This window comes from Lissotriton helveticus, chromosome 5_1, assembly GCF_964261635.1.
Source record: "Lissotriton helveticus chromosome 5_1, aLisHel1.1, whole genome shotgun sequence".
In the NCBI taxonomy this organism is placed as follows: Eukaryota; Metazoa; Chordata; class Amphibia; order Caudata; family Salamandridae; genus Lissotriton; species Lissotriton helveticus.
This window is the reverse complement of record NC_136065.1, coordinates 461,356,021-461,378,247: the sequence shown is the minus strand read 5'-3', so window position 1 is coordinate 461,378,247 and position 22,227 is coordinate 461,356,021. Positions and strand designations below refer to the sequence as shown.

Genomic DNA, 22,227 nt, shown 5'->3' with positions numbered 1-22,227 from the left:
ACTCTACTCACTTTGTATTTTTAAAGATGGCTGAAGTCTTAGGCTACACTACACATGGGCTCCGAGGCTGGAGTTGTACGTGGGAAGTATCTTTTGGTAATCCTAGTGTCCTCACACATCAAACAGTAAAATCCAGTTAGATGCAGTCCCTATACCCACAGCAACTGCAGAGACAGAGGTCTGGTAGAACAAAGCTAAGTTGTCAGGGGATACACAAGAATTGTTTGGGTATCTTGCATTCACCCTTTGAAGTGCACCTCTAGTGTTGTATGTAGATCCAGCAGACCTGTCAAATGAGCTGTGACACTGTAGTATCAAAAGAGGCCCATTGTGATTGGTGCCTGACTAGCTGGAGGAACAAAACTAGAGCCTGCCAAAGTCTCAGCTAAAATTGGCCTGTGACTAGGGAAGGCCTCTTTGATGTGTGCCCCATCAATCAATTAATCAATCAATCAAACAGCATTTCTTTAGCACAGCACTGTCACCCCAGGGGTATCAGGGTACTGTGTCTCCGTCGAAGAGCCAGGACTTGAGTATCTTTCTGAAGTCTGGCAGTGAGGGAGCTGGAGGGGAAGATCGTTCCAGGTTTCGGCTGCAATGTAGGAGGAGCAGCCATACTGAAGCTACAACGGATATGGTGTGTGTGTGTGCAAGGACGAATGAAAAGGACTGCAGGTGTCTAGAGGGCTGTGTGTTGAACTTGAACTTGCATCTCTACTGGAGCGATATGGGTTTGTGAGGGGCGATATGGGTTCGGCTGTGGAGGTCCTGGATGAGTCTGGCTGCACCGTTCTGTATGGTCTGGAGGCTTCTGAGGAGCTGGGTGGAGATGCCAGTGTAGAGGGTGTTACCGCAGTCGAGGCGCCTGTTGATGAGGGCTTGAGTGAGCGTCTTTCTGGTGTTGGTTCAGAGCCATCTACAAATTCAGCATGCAAAGTGTGTAGAAGCAGGAGGAGGCGACTGCGTTGACTTGTCATTTCATGGCCGGTTGGCTGTCAAGGTTGATGCCGAGGTTGCATGAATGGTCAGTTGTTCAGAGTGTAGGTATGAGTTCTGCAGGCCACCAGGTGGGGTCCCATGTGGAGGTGGTCTTCCCCAAGATAGGTACTTCAGTTTTATGGGAGGCGGCTGTCTCTCATCCATTTGGCTACGTTGTTTATGGCGTTGCAGAAGTTGGTTTTGGTGTTGGAGGGATCCTCAGTGAGCGAGAGGATCAGTTGAGTATCGTCTCTGCAGGACATTATGTGTAGCCCGTGGGATCTGACGATGTCGGCAAGGGGGTCATGTAGATGTTGAACAGGGTGGGGCTGAGGGATGATCCTTGTGGTATGTTGCATTTGATGTCTTTGTGTGAGGAGGTGAAGGGAGTCAGTTGGATGCTCTGTGTGCATCCTGTAAGGAAGGAGGCGATCCACTTGAAGGTGTCTTGTTGTATGCCTATGTTGTGGAGTCTGTTGATGAGGGTGTTGTGGGAGATGGTGCTGAACACCCCTTCGAGGCCAAGGAGGATAAGGGCCACAGTTTCTCCATGGTCGAGGAGCATTCTGATGTCGTCTGTAGGGGCAAACAGCGCGGTCTCAGTGCTGTGGTTGGTACGGAACCTTGATGGTGAGGTGTCCAGTAGATGGTTTTGTTCCAGGAATTCAGTAAGCATCTGGTTGATGGTTGATTGGAGAACTCTTTGACCGTTTGAAGAGTTCCTTTGTGTTGTTGGCCGAGGAGTCGATGCAGGGGATGATGGCTGCTTTCTTGGCTTCTTTGATGTGTCAGTGATAGCTGCTAAGAGCTGTTTTGCGAGCTGCTCTGTAGGCGGGGTTCTTAGTGGTGCGCCATTGTTTCTTGAGTTGGTGACGGTTGCATTTGGTGATCCTGAGTTCTGTGGTGTAGCAGCAATCATGTTTGGAGGTATTGTTGGATTTTGTAGGTTTTATGTGTGGTGACTCTGCCAGCGCTTTCGATGATCCAGGTGGTGACATTTTGGACGGCCTAATTGTGGTCTGTTTCCCTGTGTCATTTAAAGGGCCCCAGCAGATCTGTCAGCAGGATGCGACATTCAAGCAGGACTTGACAATTGATACTATTACCTCCCTATCCATATTCTGCCAGGTTCAGATTGGTAATCTCTGCCCATTCAGGTCAGCATATAATCTTTTCCCTTGGGAGCAAGCTAACACTTCACTCACGTTTATTTAATTGCTAATTACTGGGTTGGCAAATTTGGAGGGAGTGGAGACCAAAATGCAGATTTAGCTTTCAGGGATGTTAGGCAGGACAAAAGTAACTCTCTAGAAGTTACTTTTCTGTAATATTGAGAAAAATATGACTTCACCATTGAAATAGACTTTAAATAACTATTAAAAATTGTTGCTTAGTTTTCTGGCTAGTTCCATTCCAGAGATACAGTATTAGTAGGTAATGAGACGGAATATCGAGGGTAAAAAATTCGACCTACCATAATATTGAGTTAAAAATATCGTTAAATGAAAATATTGAGCGCAAGAATATCGCTGTCAAGAATATTGATTTGAAGGTAAGTAATATCATTTTTAAAAATATAAAAGTTATTAATATCAATTACAAAAATATAGTTGTTTAAAATATCAATTTTTTTATTTGTGTTATGTATTTTAGCATATATTTTAAATGTATGTGATGTATTTTTTGTTAAGTATTTATGTTTTTTAATATATGTGTCAAATTTTTTGCAGATATTGATTTTATTTGACTTAACTTTTGTGTTTTTTAGTTCAGTAGAGGGTTGCGGGTTTGTAGGGGAATAGGGTGGGAAGTAATGTAATTATAATAAATTAATGAATATTTTTAATTTATTAATATTTATTTATTTGAGATCTTATAATATTAATTGGGTTTTCAATTTTTGGGGTACTTTTTAGGTGTGGGTTGTGGGATTTATAGGGGTAAAGGGTGGGAAGTAATTTGTTTTTAATTAGTTAATAATTAGTTGTTAATTAACATTAACTAATTAATTGACAATTAATTATAGTAAGTGTGTAAATAATTTTAGGTGTGGGTTGTGGGGTTTATAGGGGTAAAGGATGGGAACTAATTTATGTTTAATTAATTATTAATTAGTTGATCATTAATCTTAATTATTTGATATTTATTTAGGGTAATTGTTTATGTTTATGTGTGTGGGTTTTACTTTTATAGGGGTAAAGGGTGGGGAGTAAATTAATTTTACTTACTTTATAAGTGGAGAAGTGTGGCTCACTGGTTAGAGGAGGCAGACCCTGAAACAGAGGTCAGACCTGGGACCAGGGTTCAATTCCCGACGCGGCAGGGTATTGAGCCCAAATATCCACGGACTCGATATTTCTCGTTTCGGTGCCTACTCGAATCACTGGTTCACACTCTGCAGCTCTGGGCATTAGCCTGCTTAATCTCCACTACGGCCCCCCCGTGGAGGGATGCCTGGCTTTCACCTTGGGGAAGCCAGGACGGGTTCCGAAGGCAAGCGCCGAGATGCCTGCGGGTAATCGAGCGCTATATAAGAATACATAATAATAATAATAATAATAATAATTAGTTGTTAAATCCTATTAGTTTTTTTATTGAAAATAAGTTTTAATTGTGTAATTCTTTTTTTACAGTTTAATTTTAGCTGTGGGTTGTGGGGATTATAGGGGTAAAGTGTGGGAAGTGAATTTGTTTTTATGAGTTTACATTTTTTTTAATTAATAATATTTCTTTAATTGGTAATTAATTATGTCAATTATGGAAGTACATTTTTAAAACAAATTAGAAGTGGGTTGTGAATTGTGTGGTGTTCTGGGGTAGGAAATAAAAAAATACTGCATTTATGGAATAAAGTTTTTGTTTCTAAATATTTTCTAATTAAAAATATAAATTTGTTTGAAAATTATTTTTTAGTTTATTTAATATATTTGTGGGTATTTGTCATATGTATTTAACATTATAATATGTTTTTATTTTTTATTTTTAATATTAAATATATTTGTATTTACATTTTTAACATAATTATATATTTTGTTTTTTTAATATTTTTTTGTTTTTGCTAATATTTTGTTTGTTTTTTAATTTTGAACTGACTGGAGTGGGAACATTAATTGTTACCCCCTCCGCAATCCAACACTTTCCCTACTGTTACACTTATTAAAGTGGGAATAGTAATTTTTACCCCTCCGCTATCCAACACTTTCCCTATTGTTGCGCTCACTGGAGTGGGACTAGTAATTTTCACCCCTCCGCTATTCAACACTTCCCCTATTGTTGCACTCACTGGAGTAAGAATAGCAATTTTTACCCCTCTGCTATCCAGCACTTTCCCTACTGTTGCACTGACTGTAGTGGGAATAGTAATTTTTTTCCCTCCGCTATCCAACTCTTTCCCTACTGTTGCATTCACTGGAGTGGAAATAGTCATTTTAACCCTTTGATATCCAACACTTTTCCTACTCTTGCACTTATTGACGTGGTAATAATAATTTTTACCCCTCCGCTATCCAACACTTTCCCTACTGTTGCACTCAGTGGAGTGGGAATAGTAATTTAGGAAATAAAAAAATACTGCATTTATGGAATAAAGTTTTTGTTTCTAAATATTTTCTAATTAAAAATATAAATTTGTTTGAAAATTATTTTTTAGTTTATTTAATATATTTGTGGGTATTTGTCATATGTATTTAACATTATAATATGTTTTTTTTTTTTTTTTAATATTAAATATATTTGTATTTACATTTTTAACATAATTATATATTTTGTTTTTTTAATATTTTTTTGTTTTTGCTAATATTTTGTTTGTTTTTTAATTTTGAACTGACTGGAGTGGGAACATTAATTGTTACCCCCTCCGCAATCCAACACTTTCCCTACTGTTACACTTATTAAAGTGGGAATAGTAATTTTTACCCCTCCGCTATCCAACACTTTCCCTATTGTTGCGCTCACTGGAGTGGGACTAGTAATTTTCACCCCTCCGCTATTCAACACTTCCCCTATTGTTGCACTCACTGGAGTAAGAATAGCAATTTTTACCCCTCTGCTATCCAGCACTTTCCCTACTGTTGCACTGACTGTAGTGGGAATAGTAATTTTTTTCCCTCCGCTATCCAACTCTTTCCCTACTGTTGCATTCACTGGAGTGGAAATAGTCATTTTAACCCTTTGATATCCAACACTTTTCCTACTCTTGCACTTATTGAAGTGGTATTAATAATTTTTACCCCTCCGCTATCCAACACTTTTCCTACTGTTGCACTCAGTGGAGTGGGAATAGTAATTTTTACACCTCCGCTATCCAATACTTTCTCTACTGTTGCACTCATTGGAGTGGAAATAGGCATCTTTACCCCTCTGCTATCCAACACTTTCCCTACTGTTGCACTGACTGGACTGGGAATAGTAAGCTTTAATCCTCCACTATCCAACACTTTCCCTACTGTTGCACTTACTGGAGTGGGAAATGTAAGTTTAAAGATTTTAAATATTTTAATGTATTAATTTATAATAGGATATTTTCTTTAATATGATTTTATGTTATTGGTATATATTAATATATATATATATATGTGTATATATATTTATTTATTTGTAAATTTCGATATAATTTTAAAATTATAAAATAAATTAAAATTAATAGTTGTCTTGATTGTTTTGAAGTATATATATATATATATATATATATATATATATATATATATATATATATATATATATATATATATATCCATATATTAATTATTATGTATGCATGTTTAACTTTCTTTATGTTTATTTGTTATATTTGTTCAAATGTATATTTAATTAATTTCATTATTTAACATATTTAATATTTATTATTTTATTGTATATATATATATAAAAATCTATATTTTATGCAACTATATTTTTGACATCAATGTTTGTTTCTCAATATTTTTGTACTTACCTGTTTAAGTATAGGGAGTCAATATTTTTGCATTCTATATTTTTACCTCAATATCTTTTCATCTATATTTTTGAGGTTGATATTCTGTCAGTGAACCGTATTAGTATTTTACTGTTGCGTCCCACTGCTTTCCTATGGAGCAAGCAACCCCTGCTACAGCTAAAATAGCTTTTAGGGTTTCTTCACCGTACCATCATGTTTAACCTTACACTTTTACATGCCCTATTTCTAAATACCATGCACTGTACCTTTTGGGCAATAAGGCCTCCTTCGGGGTGACTTACAAATATTTGAGATTTAGGCAGTGGCAGATGGTGACATTTGAAAGTGGTGAGGCGTAAAAGTTTGAGATGATTGCCCTATGGCGAGCGAGCGTAGCAAGTGAGGCTGGCTGTCATGAGAAGGGTTCGGGGGGCGTTCTCCCCCAGGAAAATGTTTTTTTTAAGTATGAAAATGGGGCACTTTCAAACAAATTTGAGAAAGCAAGAACGTTTATAAAAACAACTGTGTAAGGGTAGACTTAAACAATTTCAATATATAAAAATGCTCTATATTTAACTGAATTATAATTGTTCAACGGTTAGGGTAGTGTATAAATTCAAATGTACAGTGCAACAAGCAAGATTTGTAATTATCTTACCTAGGCACAGGGTTGTCTCTGCACTGCATCTGATTTTTAAAGCTGAAAATCTTCATCCCATATTGTAGATGGGCATACACGCATGGCGAAACCTGAGGATGGAGGGTCTAGAAGATGGAGGGCCCAGAAGATGAGGGGCTCAGCAGAGCCATTGAGGAGGTATGTGAATTAATAGCCTGAACATTTTTCACTTATCTATGGCCAATTTCAGCCCCACTACATTTGGAAGTGTTGCCTTACCTTTGAGGAATATGCCAGAACGTCTTTAGGGGCTTGTTGTCCCCTGGTGGTATTGGGTATACATGTTCTCAGAAATGCCAACTGCCCTGGTGTGACGAGGGTCAATCTCAGCCAGTCTGTGGGGTATATTTACAATGAAAGTGATGAAGCATGCCGTTAGGCCAAGAAGGCTAACCAGGCACAATATTTACAAGAAAATGGTGCAGTCCTGTGTTTTTGCCTGCGCTGACGCTAAATTCAGCTGTCTAGCACCAATGCATGACTCACGCTTTCTCTTCCCTGGATTTTTAGACTAATTTTAATAAGGAAGAAAAGCGTATACAATTGTTTTAAAGAAGTGTTTTGATTGACTACCTAATATGTACTTCCTGCAACATTGTTGACATTGATTCTGTACCCTTTTTAATCTTCATATAGTATTAAATACAAACTTTTCATATACACCCGCTATATATTCTTTTTCTCCTTTGATCACCTATTGTGACTGCTTTATAGTGAATGAATAATTGTCGTTGCATTTCTGCACATTTGACCTAAATTGTTTGGGGTCACTAATTGATTTTTAGCTTGAAGCTTTAACTAAAATTAACAAAATCCCTTGAAGGTACGCTTACTTTTCCATAGCACCAATGCAGGCATCCTTGCACCATAGTGCAAGGGTGCCTGAGTTAAGGCGAATGATTGTTTATGTATAGGAAGGTGCCCATGTCCTCCAAATAAACAATCTAAAATGGCGATTTGAAACTTCAATGTGTGCTGCTTAATACAACACACATAGAAGTTGCTAAACCTAATTTTTTTTAATTATTGTTTATGTGCAGGAAGGGACACTTTCCTGCACATAAACAATCAAAGGCTTTTTGTTGTTTCCATGTGGGCTGCACAATGCAGCACACATGGAAACAGCAAAAATGAGAAGAAATTAAGCATTTCTCCTCATTTTGCCAGGGTAAGACCTGGTTTTCCCTGGTCTTAATTTTGCCACTGGCCCATATTTACGCCACCCTTGTAAATAAGGGGTAGCGTCAAAATCAATGGGAGTTGCAGTGGAACGCTCACAGCAACACCCATTGCCCTCCCCTTTCACACTAAGGGCCCTATTACCACCGCCCACCACCAAAGCGGTGAACGCCGCCGTGGAAAGGCACGTCTCCACATTCATCCTAAAATATAGATGGCGGTGTCTTGCAGACACCGCCACCATATTGGAGCCCTTTTCCGCCCGACTGGCGGAAAACCAGCGGACGGTCTTTCCATCTGATGGGGTCCCCCGCCATCGCAATATGGCGGGGGAAATGGTAGTTGGGCGGTGGGAAATGGTGGGCGGATCGCCTCCGCCATACGGGCGGTGACGATCCGCCCGCTATACTAATAGAGCACTAAGAATAGCGTGAAAGGATGCCTTATTTAAGTGGCTTAACGCTGCCTTGTAAAGAAGGCAAAGCCCCTATCGCCATCACAACATCTTTAAAAGTAACGCTGTGGTGGCGATAAGGGCTTGTAAATATGCCCCTGTGTTTTTTACAAGAGCCTATAGTTTGCTGCGGGGGTAGGCCCAATAGCCCATCCATTTAACAGGAATAGCGAAACTACAGTTCGCTAGAATGGAAAGTGATGTTGGCTGAAGCATCAAGACTGGACGAAGGAGAATTTCATGACAAGGCTCCAATTTAAAGTTATATTTAGTCATCTGGTAGATTTTGACATCATTCATAGCATTTCGGAGACGTGATAATACAGCTCGATTTGCTGATATTGGGTGACGATTATACCTGTTCAGAAAGATTTCATATCATTTAAATGTACCTGTTAGCATAAAGTAAAGCTCTCAGGTTTCCGAGGTGTGAGTAGTTACTGTCAGGAAGGCACAGATCAGCTGTAGTCCCACTCTACTTCTCCACAGCAACTCGATTTCACAGATGTCCCTGCTGACGGATCCCATGCAGATGGATCCAGAAGACCGGTGAGGAGACGCATACCTCCGCTAGCTAAGATTTGGTTTACATGAAGCACAGGGAAAGGATCTGATTATATACCTTTACCCTGACCTTAGCCTATAATACGCCCCGAGGAAGCCCCAGGCCGGATGGCCAGTGTAAGGGGGCGAAACACGTGTTGGCTGTGAAATGTTTTATTCTTGTCTCGAAGTACTATAAAATAAATTGGGATTCTTTCCAGAGATAAAGTCATTAATCTTACTTGTTCTGGCACATCTTAAAGGAAGGCACAGATCAGCTGTAGTCCAACTCTACTCCTCCACAGCAACTCAATATCACAGATAACCAGAAACTCTGTACTCTTGGCGCTACGCAGACATGAATGACCGGTGACAGCAACAAGAGGAGCCAAAAATAGTTCTGCCAAACACACACCTCAGGTAGCAACAGTTTACGCTTCCATCCATTGCAGGCGAGTTACAACTCGAGCATCAGCAGTCAATATTTTCTCCCTGAGAGCACAGGTACACTCCAGGCAGCAATACTGCAAGCTTCCCCATCCCCATCTCACAGAACAGGTACCAAGCGTGGGGAGCACCTATAAAAGTTAAGAAACACTAACAAAACAGGTGCAGCTCAGGGAGCAACAAATCAAGTAAGCTTTCTCAGAAGTCAGCCACAGCACATGATATTTCTCTTCAATACTTATACAGCACAACAGCACTGCTGAAAGCTCTCAACTTTCACACTACAGCCACTATCATTGAGATATCCTCTCAAGGAGTGGGTGGCATGGGGAGGTTTCCAGTTGTGAAACACGGGGAAAATGCAACTCTCCCCCAGATAGACCAGGAGACGTATTTACTGTTGTAACACTACTCCTAGAATATCTCTGGGAATTGTTAATTCACCAAGTATTTCAATTTTTCATTGTGGAATCTGCTGCCACGAGGGAGCACCAGCCACCCAAGCATTTTTGGTTATTATTTGTGCTTGTTTTAACCCCCCGAAAAGCACTAAACCTGGGGGAATCCTTTCAATAATGTAAATAAAAAGGAAAGGGAAACAATATCAAATTACTGATACTCAAGTATAATGCATAAAACGTTAGCTGTGGAACAAATAGATCTAAGCACTAATAGCAGTCTAGTCATGTGATGGCAATGTCTTTTCCTACGGAAATCTAGTTAAGTAGCATTTGCCATCACAAATGTGCACTGCAAGGTGTTTCTGCATCCATCCCAGTGGTATCGACACATTGACCTATGTAGGATGAAATGCCGAGCTAGTCCCACCAAACCTGAACCTGTGCTCTAAGCACTACCCACAAATGTATCCAGGAGGCCCAAATCTGTGTACTATTTTGGTAGTATTAACAGCTATAAAAGAAATGTCAGATGATCCTAGTGCAATGAAAAAGAAAATGAAAGAGAAATATTGCCAATTGGGGAGCCTGCAGTAGTGGCTGACAGGGAACGGGAGTGGCGGTGGGGGAGTTTGACAAAAAAGCAATAAATAAAAAGAAACACTTACCTTTCCACGGCCGCCATCTTTCATCGTTCCTTCTCTTCCTGGCAAGTCTGGAACCAGGAAGCACCGGGATCTCCTAAGCCAATCACAAGGCTGCAATGCAGCGTTGTGATTGGTTCCTTTAAGCCAATTGCAATGCAGCATTGTAATTGATCTGAGCACCGTGGTGCAACACTGAGATCGGGCTTGGGTGCCTGGGCATGTTCCCCACCAGCCTGTGTAATGCAGCCTGGTAGGGAAAATGCTAAGTGCGCATGATGCTTTGGCCGGGCCAAGACTGACGGCCAAGCAGTCATGCGCACTTTGAGAGTGTGCACTCATAACTCCTCCCAGGCCCACCATAACCCAGCCCTGTTGCAAAGAAAAATAAAATGATACTAACAAAGTTATTGCAATTTTTTTTCTGCTCTCAGAGCAGTGAGTTGACTCTCCCCCTCAGGAGCCCCCCTGAAGAAAGACAGGGCATTGAGGGGGTGGGGCAAATAGAAGAATTGAGCAAGAGAGACATAAGACAGGAGATGTACGAAGGAGGAAGCAAAATGGGTAGGGGGTGAAAGATGCGGAGGAATGGAAGGATGTAATGGTGAAAGTATTGGAAGAAGGTAATGTGGAGAAGGAAAATGGAACAGAGTAAAGGTGCAAGAAAGGAAGAGTGGAAGTAAGGGTGCCAAGGAAGATGCAAAAGGGGTGAAAGGATGAACAGATCAATGGGTGAAAGAAATACCTGAATGGGAAGTGAATGAATGAGTGGAAGGGAGATGGTGGACTGAATTAAGTATGACTGAAGGGTAAGAAGAAAATGCTAGTGGGGCAGACTCTTCTAGGAAGGCTTGGGCATGCCTATTTGGTGCCATGATTGCCAAGGTTTATAGCAGGGGCCTAACCCAAGCCCCTGCAGCGCAAGTTGGCCCCAACCCTTTAGGAGGCCCCCAATCAGCCCAAGGCCAATGAATATCTGTGAAATATGGAAGACTGTGTAACCCTTCTTTATATTTTGCAAGGGGCTCAATCATCTTAAGTTGCCCGTTCATAACGGGGGTATTGTAATTTTCCAGCTATCCCCTTGTTGCAACCATTGACCCCACTCCAACACTTACCCCTCCACAGCCCCCGCTCTGCAACTGGCAGCGCTTAGGTGCGTGTGAAGCATACCATGCAGTGGCAGCAGGATGCTGCACTTTATAATGGACAATAGGAGAGGGGACCCAGCCTCCCACCGCCACAGCAGCCCTTGAGCTTTGGGTACCGCTGCCTGCATTGCTGTGCTCGTATGCACGTGGAGTATTGTGCTATCCCTTACCTCCGACTCTAGCATACCTTGCACGGGATGGCACCGCTCCTTGCAGAAGGTGCAAGTTGCTTTGCACTGCAGCCAGTGCGGTCCGCTGCTCCCATCACCTCCTTCTGCAGCGGCTGCCAGGAGAGGTGGAGGATCGCTTCGGAGGCACGGAGGACGAGGTCCAACACGGGGCCAATGAGCTTCATCCTCCTCCACTAATTACAGCTGGGTCCATCATTTCGAATGCCAATGCTAGCAGGGGCCGGTCCAGGACATTCATTGCTACACATTTCCAAGTAACACACACTGGCTTTGGATTTGAATTAATGGTGCATGAGATGAAATGTGTCCTTTGCTGCTGTGCAGTATAGAGATATATATCCAGTCAAGCATGCTGTGATTCAGTCATTACAAAATACCCGGTGTCCTCACCAGATTCCTATATGAAGTATGTGCATAACTAGGAATTTAATTGTATCCTGTTTTAATCAGTGGCGGTGTTCCTCCAAGGCTTCAGTCTGGCCAAGGTCCACACCAATTCAGACCCCCCAGGATATAGCGGCATGGATTAGCAAATTTAGCGGAACAAAAATGGAAATTTAGCGGCACAAATATGGAGATTTAGTGGCAATTTTGCGGCATTTTATTTGGCCATTTTTCCTACAACAAAGGGCTCAATAGAGTGGAGAGTGAGTAGCTGTCAAGCAGGGCATAGATCGGAGATTAGCAGAATGCCAAAAGGGTAAATAATGATAAGCGCTTAACAGTACAGTTAACATATCTCTCAATGCGCCTCCTGCAGAAAATTCCGGCCTGTAATTGCTAGCGTCTAGGATGCAATTATATTGGGTCGCATTAAATAAGGAGAATTAAATTCATCCGATTTTGTACAACTGCCGGCTGAACCTCCTGCTCACTCCTCTCTACTTTTCTCCACCTTTCACGTTCATTCGCCCAGTTTCTCTCACCCCCTACTACCCTTTCGTTCTTTCCCACCTCTATGACTTCTTTGCTCACTCCCCCTCTCTTTCACCCCTTCTTTCTCGTCTCACCTGCCCCATACCCTCAGTTTTCATTCTTGCTCCCCCTCTTTACCTTTGCACTCCACCTTTCACCTTTATCCTCCCATTTTCTTTCACCCCTACCCTTTCCTTCTAAACCCACCACACTCCCTTGCTTTAACCCCTTTCCTCTCCTCACACATGTGCCCCCAGCCACACTCCCTTGCTTTAACCCCTTTCCTCTCCTCACACATGTGCCCCCAGCCACTCTCCCTTGGTTTCACCCCTTTCCTCTCCTCACACATGTGCCCCCAGCCACTCTCCATTTCTTTCACCCATTTCTTCTCCTCACACGTGCCTCCACCCCCTCTTTCTCTCTCCCTCCGGTCTGTGGTCCTCCGTGCACGAAGCCGATGGTAACTGCCGCTTGCATCCTCCGGAGAGAAACTCCGGGGTCTCGCAGAACGACAAAGATCTGACACTAGAGCCAGGGGCGGTGGGTGACATTTCAAAGTGGTGGGGCGCAAAGTGATTTGCATCCAGCACCGTAGCGAGCGAGCGCAGCGAGCCAGCCCGAACCCCAATAGGGGGGTTTGGGGGGATAACGCCCCCCCCCCAAGAAAAATTTGAAAAAAAAGAAGAAAAATCGTGCATTTTCAAGCAAATTTGAGAAAGCAGGAAGGTTAATAAAGCAATTGTGAAAGTGCAGTTATTACATTAATAGATGGCATAACATAGGTAGCTGCTTATTCAGTATAACCACAGAGCTTCATACATTTCGTCCTATTACGCTCAGGTGCTGAATTCAGACTATAAGACTTTCATGAAAATCTCAGCTCTAAGAGTAGAAGAAGTTGCACGCAGTTGGGAAACAGCCTTCACAACGCTTTGGGAAAATGAGAGGCAATTACTTTAAAGCAAACTGAAAGCAATGCATCAAGTAGTAACTTAAAGCAATGCATTCAGCAAAACAGTGCATGCGGTCAACCATACAAAAGTAAACTAAAGCAAGTGTGAACCTGTGAACCTTCACTTTGAAAGCAGGGTGCTAGTCAACAGGCCAGTCACATACATTTAAACTGAAGAAGAGTACACCTCAGCATGCAGGCACCAACATAAAAGCACCAAGCAAGTCAAACAGTTTAATGAAAAAAAAATGAAAGCAATACATCCAGCAAACTAGACAGTGACTCAAAAGTAAACTGAAGCAAGTGCACACTGAAAGGAATGCACAGTCATAAGTCAGACATTCACATTAAAGCAACTTACCAAGACACCCAATCAATTACATGGGAAAAAACTTGAGCCAATGCACCCAGAAAACCAGACCAGCACACCAAAGCATCCCACCCCTGATAGGATGGCAGTGGTGCTCTTAGGGTCACCCCTCAGTTTTTTGGCAGGGTTGAGAACCCCCCAGTTTTATGCCCTGTGCGCCTGAAGGGGAGACAGGCAAAAGGGGTCATAATGGGACATCTGGCACAGCCACTTTGTAATCGAGGTCACCGACCCAGCTCAAGACTGAGTTACAGGCTGATCTTAAATCTTTAAACAACCACAAGGGTCACCAGCTAGTTGGTTCTTGAGCCAAAAGAGTCCTCAGCTCACTCTTTACATCGTGCCTGAGATGACATGACAATGTCCATTAATCCGGAGCAACTGTGGGGACTGGTCTGGGTCTGACTTGGTACGAGCAGGATACAAAAAGTAACGGGTAGGTGGTAACCCACTTCAAGTGAAGGAGCTGTAAGGAACCTAAGCGCACTGGTGTTGATACCACTAACAGGGCAGCTCTGGCTTTCTCAGGGTGGGTATCAGCAGTGTGATGAAACCAGCATGTGAAGCAGTTACCTCAAACAAACTAAAACCAATGCACTCATCAAGACAAGGAGTTACATGAAATCAAATAGAAAACCACCATCAAGCCAGGTAGTCACCTAAAGGCAAATTGAAGTGACTGCACACTATGGGAAGTGCACTTCACCAGCCAGCCTATTACACTAAAGGAAAATAAAAGCAATGCTCCCAGTCTGCTAATTAGCTTCCGCAACCCTTGGATGGGTGGGGTTGGGAATGGGCGTAAAGTGCCTTTTACTTCAACTATATCACTTCTGTAAATACAACACAATTTCCAGTAAAACCAATAGCATTAACATCACAACAATATGGAGAGGAAAACAGATGATCAGTAACAGTAAACACATTGACTGATCAGGCAATGTGCCTTTACGGGCAGGGAATGAACCCTTGGTAATGTAATGTGTACTCTGTTTTCATGCTAGTTTCATACCCTTTCTGCTAGATACAGGAATCAGAGACTGCCTGATTGTATAGCAGTCGTGAACATGTAAATGACTCTACCATAACTCCACTGGATGGAAAACATGCTGATTTCTTAAATTGCTAGTCCCTCGCTGTTGATTGCTAGACTAGTGTGTTACATCTTCTAATTTGTGTGTATGCATAGCCGTGGACCAGAAAGGGATGACAGTTTGGAGCAATATGCACTTCAGTAAGAAGTTGAATATGAACAATATGAAATTTATGTCAAGTATATCCTAAAAAACCATTGCAGAATGGATCTGCGAAGGTGTCTCTAAATTCCCCTTTATGTATCCCTTGTCTTTTGACAATTAGATATGCCTTGTCAATCGCTGCATCATTCATGCATCCAAAAGCATGTGGAGATCTAAATTCAAAGGTGAATTGCCAAAATTAAATAATAGGACACTTGCTGTCATAGCCATCATCTTTTGCCCAATCTCCATTGCTCCATCCTCAGCAAGACCAATACGTCACTAATCAATTATGTAGGAATCACAACCTGTAGTAAATACAACATCTAACATGACAAAATTGATATAAATGATAAACCTGGCCAGTCTGCATGCCACATTGAAAGGTATGCTGTCATCAACTCACTTCATAAATCAAAGGCAGATACTGCCCTTAATATGCATCCCTGGGTATTCAAGAAACCTGCAATACAGCAGTGCCTGTAGTGAGGGAAATGTTTGTGTTTCATCACTATTCTGAGCATACACAGATCTAGACCCAGCCAGAAAGCTGTGCTCATTTCATTTTTGAAACCCACTAGATACATAGAGTATGTGGCGGGCTGACTAAATTATGCTGCAAGAAGAGGCAAATTATGCTGTGTGATGCAGCATAGTTTGTGATAGTATCTGTTTCATTTTGTTTGCTCATTGGTTTCACCTCATTAGCACTACCATAACATCCGCATGTGACAATAAACAACAAGCATTGCCATAGCCAATAGGTCTTGCTCTTTGGGACCTTATAAGAGTTCAGCCAGAGCTATCGCCTTATATTGAGTGGAGAGTGGCTCTTGGGAGGAATTCATGTCACCATGAGCTTCTATCGCGCCATAAGACCTTGCGCTCAGCCTCAAGTGCACTCTATCGGCTGCAGAATACTGAAGCGCACTCCAGTGCCAAAGAGAGTGTATCTGGGGCCCGATGCACGAGACATTGATTTATACAAAGACGTACAGAGCGACCTACTGGAGCGGATGTCAAACACATTTTAAAAATTACTATAACACGTTTAAACTTATACATGCATAAAACAGAGTTTGTACTATTATGCAAAGATAGACTCGCTTGCGTACACCCCACATCTATTTTGTGCACCGAAAATGCAATTTTCAAATAAATATCAACATCCAAGAGTTTGCATGGATGTAACTTGAAACAATAAATACTCTCGATTGAAACGTGAAACCTAACAGTCTTTAAAAACTAACAAGATTCTTTAGTATAAGTCAAATAGAGCTTCGCCATTTAAAGGGATGGGCTTTCAAGACGACCTAGAGTGAGGTCAGTGTGTGGGCCAGTTTTGTGGCTGTGTGTGGGCTGGGATTGTAAACATCTTGAAATCAGGACTAGAAGGCAGTAATAGGTAGTAGTGTGCAGCTGTGGTTGCTGTTATCTCGTGGCATGATTGGATAGACCAGTCACACTTTGAGGGTAGAAGGGCAGGGATGTGTCAATGTAATTATCCTTTAGGTAGAGAAGGACTTGACTGTCACATTTCTTGAATATTATCAACCACATTGCCTGCAACAATCACAAAAACATGTGGTTCCCCACCCAGACATTATGCCTTAAACAGTCGAAAGGTGCTCGTATTGAAAATGTGGGCCACATTTTTTTTTTACCACCAATTCATAAATATGGGCCACTTTATTTTGTTGCCCAGGCCTATTTTCTACCCCACTAAGACCCTGCTGTCCAGACGCAACCATTACACATTAAAACATATCCCGCAAAAAGGCCAAAGTCGACAGAAGGAAATAACCCCATTTAATCCCAAAAAGCAAAAGCAGGAGCGAAATGAAAGGGAGCCCTGAAGGACTGACAGACGAGGCTTTGCCAGAAGAAGGACGGCGGCAAGCTAATATGAATGAGCACATGCTTGCGGAGGGCAGGTCATTCCACAAGCAGCTTTACTAAGGGAGAAAAATTGACAGCTTGTACCGGAGCAAGAAATGAAGACAAAGTCTGCCACATTCCCCATGCAGTCTAATAATCCCTCAAACGGAAAGGGTGACAAAGGAGACGGCTCGGATTATAGACCTCGTTTATCAACAGTGGCATAGCTTTGCTTACATTATTTAATGTAAGCAGACCCAGGAAACATAACAATATCTTCTTTCACAGCACAGGCATCAAGCTGTGAGACAAGAAATAAAATGCCTACTTCGATTGCCTGAGAAAGGAAAAAAGAGGCAGACAGTATTTTCACAAGAAGCTGGTTAGTCCTTGCAGCCCTCCTAAGGAGGCCACTGTGCAAGAAATTCTGCAGCAGGGAGGAATTAGTCAGCACCGCGTCTGCTGCTTTTCCCAATGTATTAGCTACGTAAGGGATTTTTAACCCCTTGTGCCTCAGTGCCTGATGCTTTCTTATATATGCATTGATCTTGCTCTCAAATACAAATTATGCTTACTGAGCAAGTCTGCCATTTTTTTTAAATCCTTAAATACGCCAAGCTACATGTGACTATTTGCTCACTACGCTACACAGACAGTCAAGAATACCAGGGATGGCTCTGCTGCCAATGTACAGCACATCTGTTCTTGAATGAGCTTAAAGATATAAACAAAAAAAACACGAGGCACCAAACCCGTGAGCCACAAGCACAGACATGTAGCATCAGAAGCTTAGCATGTTCATTTAGGGCCGGGGTTCTTATTTTACATAACTCTATGCTTCTGGCTTTTATGTGAAGTGCCTCCCCCCACAGACCGAGATGATAGAAGCGCAGTGAAACCCAAACACTTCCTAGTTCCATACACAGGCAGGCCATGATTATGAGTGTCTGCTCTTCATTCATATGGAGATTGGGGAATTGTTTTTTCTACATTTCTGGCACTAGCGCTAGCTTTTGTGCACCACCAGCGATCAGGCAGCACGCCAGTTTACCGCACTTTGGATTTGGAGATAGATATATATTTGTTAATAGGGGGGGATGCGTTGCCAACTAAAATGGTCGATTTGACATACCCTGCATGCCGTAACTCCCGATAAGTAGGGCATGACACAACCTTAGAATTTTTATTTTGAAAGCCATTGCAACGAGGTTTTTGCCCAGTGTTCGTAAACAAAGCTTACAGCATCCAGAACATTAGGCTGATATTCTATTACTATTTTAGGGAGCCGAGGACAAACTTCTGTCAAAAGGTGGACAACAAGCACCTCACTTTTAAAGCGCGATCTCGGCCTGAAGGCATCAGAGCGATTTACATGAGCTCCAGTCGCACACATTCATTTTATGAGGCACAGATTAATTGATTTGCCCAGAATCTCGGGCGTCTCTGCTGAGTCTCGAACCCGGTTCAGCAGCTTCGAGGCCGACCGCTGTAGCTGGATGTCGTGCTCAGCCCCTCTCTCTTCGCGAGCAACGGCCGCCCACGCCATTACATGCCCTCCCGGCCCGCCTCCCTCCCGCTCCGCACTCACCTGAGGCCCGGAGAGAGAGTGTCGGTACTGCGCTTCTTCTGCTCCTGCCTCCTGGCCCTGCCGCTCGCAGCGCTTCCTCCTCAGCCGCTGCTCCTCCTCCTCCTCCGGGGGCAGCGCGGACAGTGCAGCCCGACCCAGGGGCCTCTAATAGGCACCCGACAGCAAGGGGAGCACAACGAGTAGTTCGCAGCATGAGCATCCCGCCTGAGCCCGGCCCTGGAGCACCTCAGTGGGCACCTACAACACTACAGCACCCCCGTTACCATTATACCAACGTTGACCGCAATCACAAAGCATGCCATCTACCAAACCCGGGACTCGTATTGCGGCGCGGTGGAGGACCAGCCAATCCTGGCGCGGCATAAGCGCCAGGATTGGCTAGGGGGTCAAACAGACGACTCGCCCTGACGCTTCTCAACGGCGGGGCCCAGCCAGCGACACACCCCCTGGCTCCTTCGGTACCTCTCCGTCAACTTGAGAAAGTTGACGGCTAGCGCTCATGCGCGGGAAAGTTTCCGACTTTATTGCGCAGCAGAGTCAGTCGACTCAGACACTCTTACGTTGTTGTAACCTAAACCCAGCCCGGGCAGCCCCACCCCCTGCGCACTCCCTATTCCATCGGGACTGTCCCGGTCGGAACCCCCGATGGAAGCGCTGCATTTAGGTGCTCTGTGCTCTCTCTGCTGCAGCCGCAGGTGCGTCCACCAGGGTTAGTGGGGCTACGCCCCTACGCCCCAATGGACGCACCGCTGCTGACTAGAGCACGAAAAAAGAAAAGCCCAAAATAAACCAGCTCTAGAAATGAGGCCTGCAGAGACTTAGAGGAGCGGAGCTACAAAGATGGTGTCTGGAGTCTCCCACCGGGCCTGGCTGAGTCCCTGCAGCACAACCTCGGTGTGCGGCGGGGACAGACAACTGACCTCGGCACGTGGCTGAATGGGAGTCACTGCTGGTGCAGACCCGAGGAGATCGCGGCTGGGTGAGGAAGCAGAAGACCTTGGACTACCCCTGAGAGGCCTCTATCTTCAGGGCCACTACGGTTGAGCTACGCTGTGCTGGGGTGCCTGCAGGAGTTGGGCCCCTGAGCGACTGCTCCGAGGGGCATCCTTCATTAAGGTGCTGTGAGGGGCTCGATTCTGAGGCCGAGGATCTAGAGGTTGCAGCCCCTGGGCAGGCAGCAGGCCTCTGCCCTGAGTCAGAGGGAGCACTGTAAAGGAGTGACTGGCGCCAAGGCAACGACAGCGATTTACCCCTGATGAGTGAAAAGGCAGGTGAGATCTGTGCAGCAATGATGGGCCCCAACTGTGAGCCCATGCTGGAGGGCGTGAATCAGCGTGGAGAGGCCTAGAGGCGACGCGGTTGAGCCACCTATATTACCTCAATGCGGTTAGGAGGAGGGCGCCTCGCGCTGAGATCGCTGACAGAGGGGGACTCGGAGTCCATCCCCCATGAGGGGACTGCAAAATCTGGCAGCCAGTAATGTATTCTGCAAGACAATTGAGCTTGCTGAGTGCTGGAGCCGCCTGCCTGCCGGGGGGGGGGGGGGCAACTGTACGCATAGAGATGTAACTAAGGAGCTGTCATGAAAGAGATTTGTGGGAGTGCTAAACTGATGGGGGAACGGTGAGCTACTAAACCACCTATAACCCTCCTGAATTCAAGACACTCGGGGACTCACTGGGAGATCAGGCTCCCCCACCTTCACAGACCCCCCAGGATATAGCGGCTTTTGTAAAAATGGCGCACTATTTCTACAAAAGTGCCGATTTCGCGGGCACTTATATAAAAATCGCGGCATTTTTACAAACGTGACGATTTCGCGGCAAATCGCGATATCCTGGAGGGTCTGAAGTGGAATGTATCCAGTCCTGACGCTTCTCTCGTGCTGTTTTCAGCATGAAAGAAGCGTCAGGATTGGATGAAGCAGGGTAACCCAGAGCTCCTTTTGAGTCTCAGAGCCTCCCTGTGCAATCCCCATCTGTTTAACACAGCTGCTATAGGTGCGGATAGAAGTGTGCATGTCGGGTTGGCTGGCGCAAGACAGACGGCCAATCCGACATGCGCACTGTAAATTACAATGTCCCTGCCCTCACACTCTCAATGGCACACATCTAATAATAAAACGGTAATCAGACCATTTTATTATTTATTGTTGGTTTACTGCTGCGCTCGCAGCAGGCGAGGTGACACTTCTGCACCCCAAAGGTGAAACCACAGCTGGGTTTAGGCCTGTCAAAGTCATTATTTTGTCAGGTCAGATTTGCAATTAAATCCTAGACAGACACACTACTGGTGGAAGGCTTGCAGTCATGCAGTCATGCTTACTTTGTCACATTAATGAATGGCACAATGGGTGCTGCAGTCCACTTTTTGACATTTAATTTAGAGGCCGTGGGTACTCCCTGGTACCAGATTCTAGGGCATGGGTACTCGTGAACATTTTCCTATGGGCCTAAAAGTTTGGTCTGTGATGTGTCCGAAAGGCACATTGATGCCAACAGGGTGGCAGTCAGGTGGGGGTAGGGGATCAAGGGGTTAGGTGGAGATAAGGTGGGTGTAGGGGAAGCGAAGCATATACATGTAATGGTTGCATTGCACAATGTGAAACAGAAAATCTGTGATAAATCCTGACTTCTCCATGTTACCAAATTGTGTGGTCCGAGACAACTGTTTTATTTCACTTTCCCTTCTTTTTTCCATTATTACATATAAGAGGACATTGACATACATGCCTTTAGGTTGTGCGCTGTACAAAACCATAATGTGGTTCATGTATAATAGAACACAGACCACCCAAAGAGTGCGCACAACAACTGACTTGCCACTTATTCACTATTGGCATTGTAATCAGGGTGGGGGAAGAATGAATGTTTCTAAATTCATTTTTCAAAACTATCTTTTAAAAAAATATTTCTCAATGCACTGCTACAATCTGATGTTCTAGGGTGATACGCTTCTGCATGTCAAGGAAATACACTTTTTGAGTTTTGAAGTGAATTTGTCATATTTTTACACTTTTACTGCCAGATATCTTTAAAAATGAAGGTTTTCCTAAAGTTAAGTGGTGCAGGACAGCCTAGTTACTTCCTTTCTTTAACCTCTATTAACCTTTAAATATAGGCTCGCCTTTTTATTTAACATCTTTATAATGTTAGTGCTGAGTCGAGTAAACAGCAGCCCAGTGCTGCTGTTTACTAAGATGCCACATGTAAAGGTCCCTGGACCATACTTTGAGCATCACTGTACTGGGGACTGATAGGTAAGCTAAATATGCCACTAAATTCTATAATAATTTCATTCATTTCATTTCTGTCTTTATTTCGGTCGCTTGGACCATAAAAGATATACATCACAAATTAAAAACACTCAAGAATAATACATACTCAAGAAACAATAGTTATAAAAATCATTACGATTATCATCTTATATTACAAATTCAAAGTGCTGGTGCGAGATAAGAATCAGACTGCTAATTACTTTTTAAAAATCATATTTGTCATAGTTGATAAAATTTATTGCAATCCATTCTGTTTTATGATTATCTATGCATTAGACTTTTATAGTGGCTGTGCCAAATCCGTATCAGAATTTGAAATATGACGAGTGCGCTTGTGCCAAAGCGCTGTCAGGAATTTAGCTACCGCAAATACAATCGGAGGTGATAGATCCGTCTTAAGTATTCTATAAGCTGGGATGCAGTGCCTAAA

General features: G+C 43.4%; 1 protein-coding gene across 1 annotated transcript in view; it reads left to right on the top strand.

Moving 5' to 3' along the window:
- Positions 1 to 22,227, top strand: part of LOC144753216 (uncharacterized) — a 405,054-nt gene that overhangs the window by 272,684 nt on the left and 110,143 nt on the right. Inside the window, exon 3 of the mRNA XM_078640978.1 lies at positions 6,620 to 6,710. Within this exon, the coding sequence (XP_078497104.1) occupies positions 6,620 to 6,710 (91 nt within the window). The remainder of the gene's footprint in view (positions 1 to 6,619; positions 6,711 to 22,227) is intronic.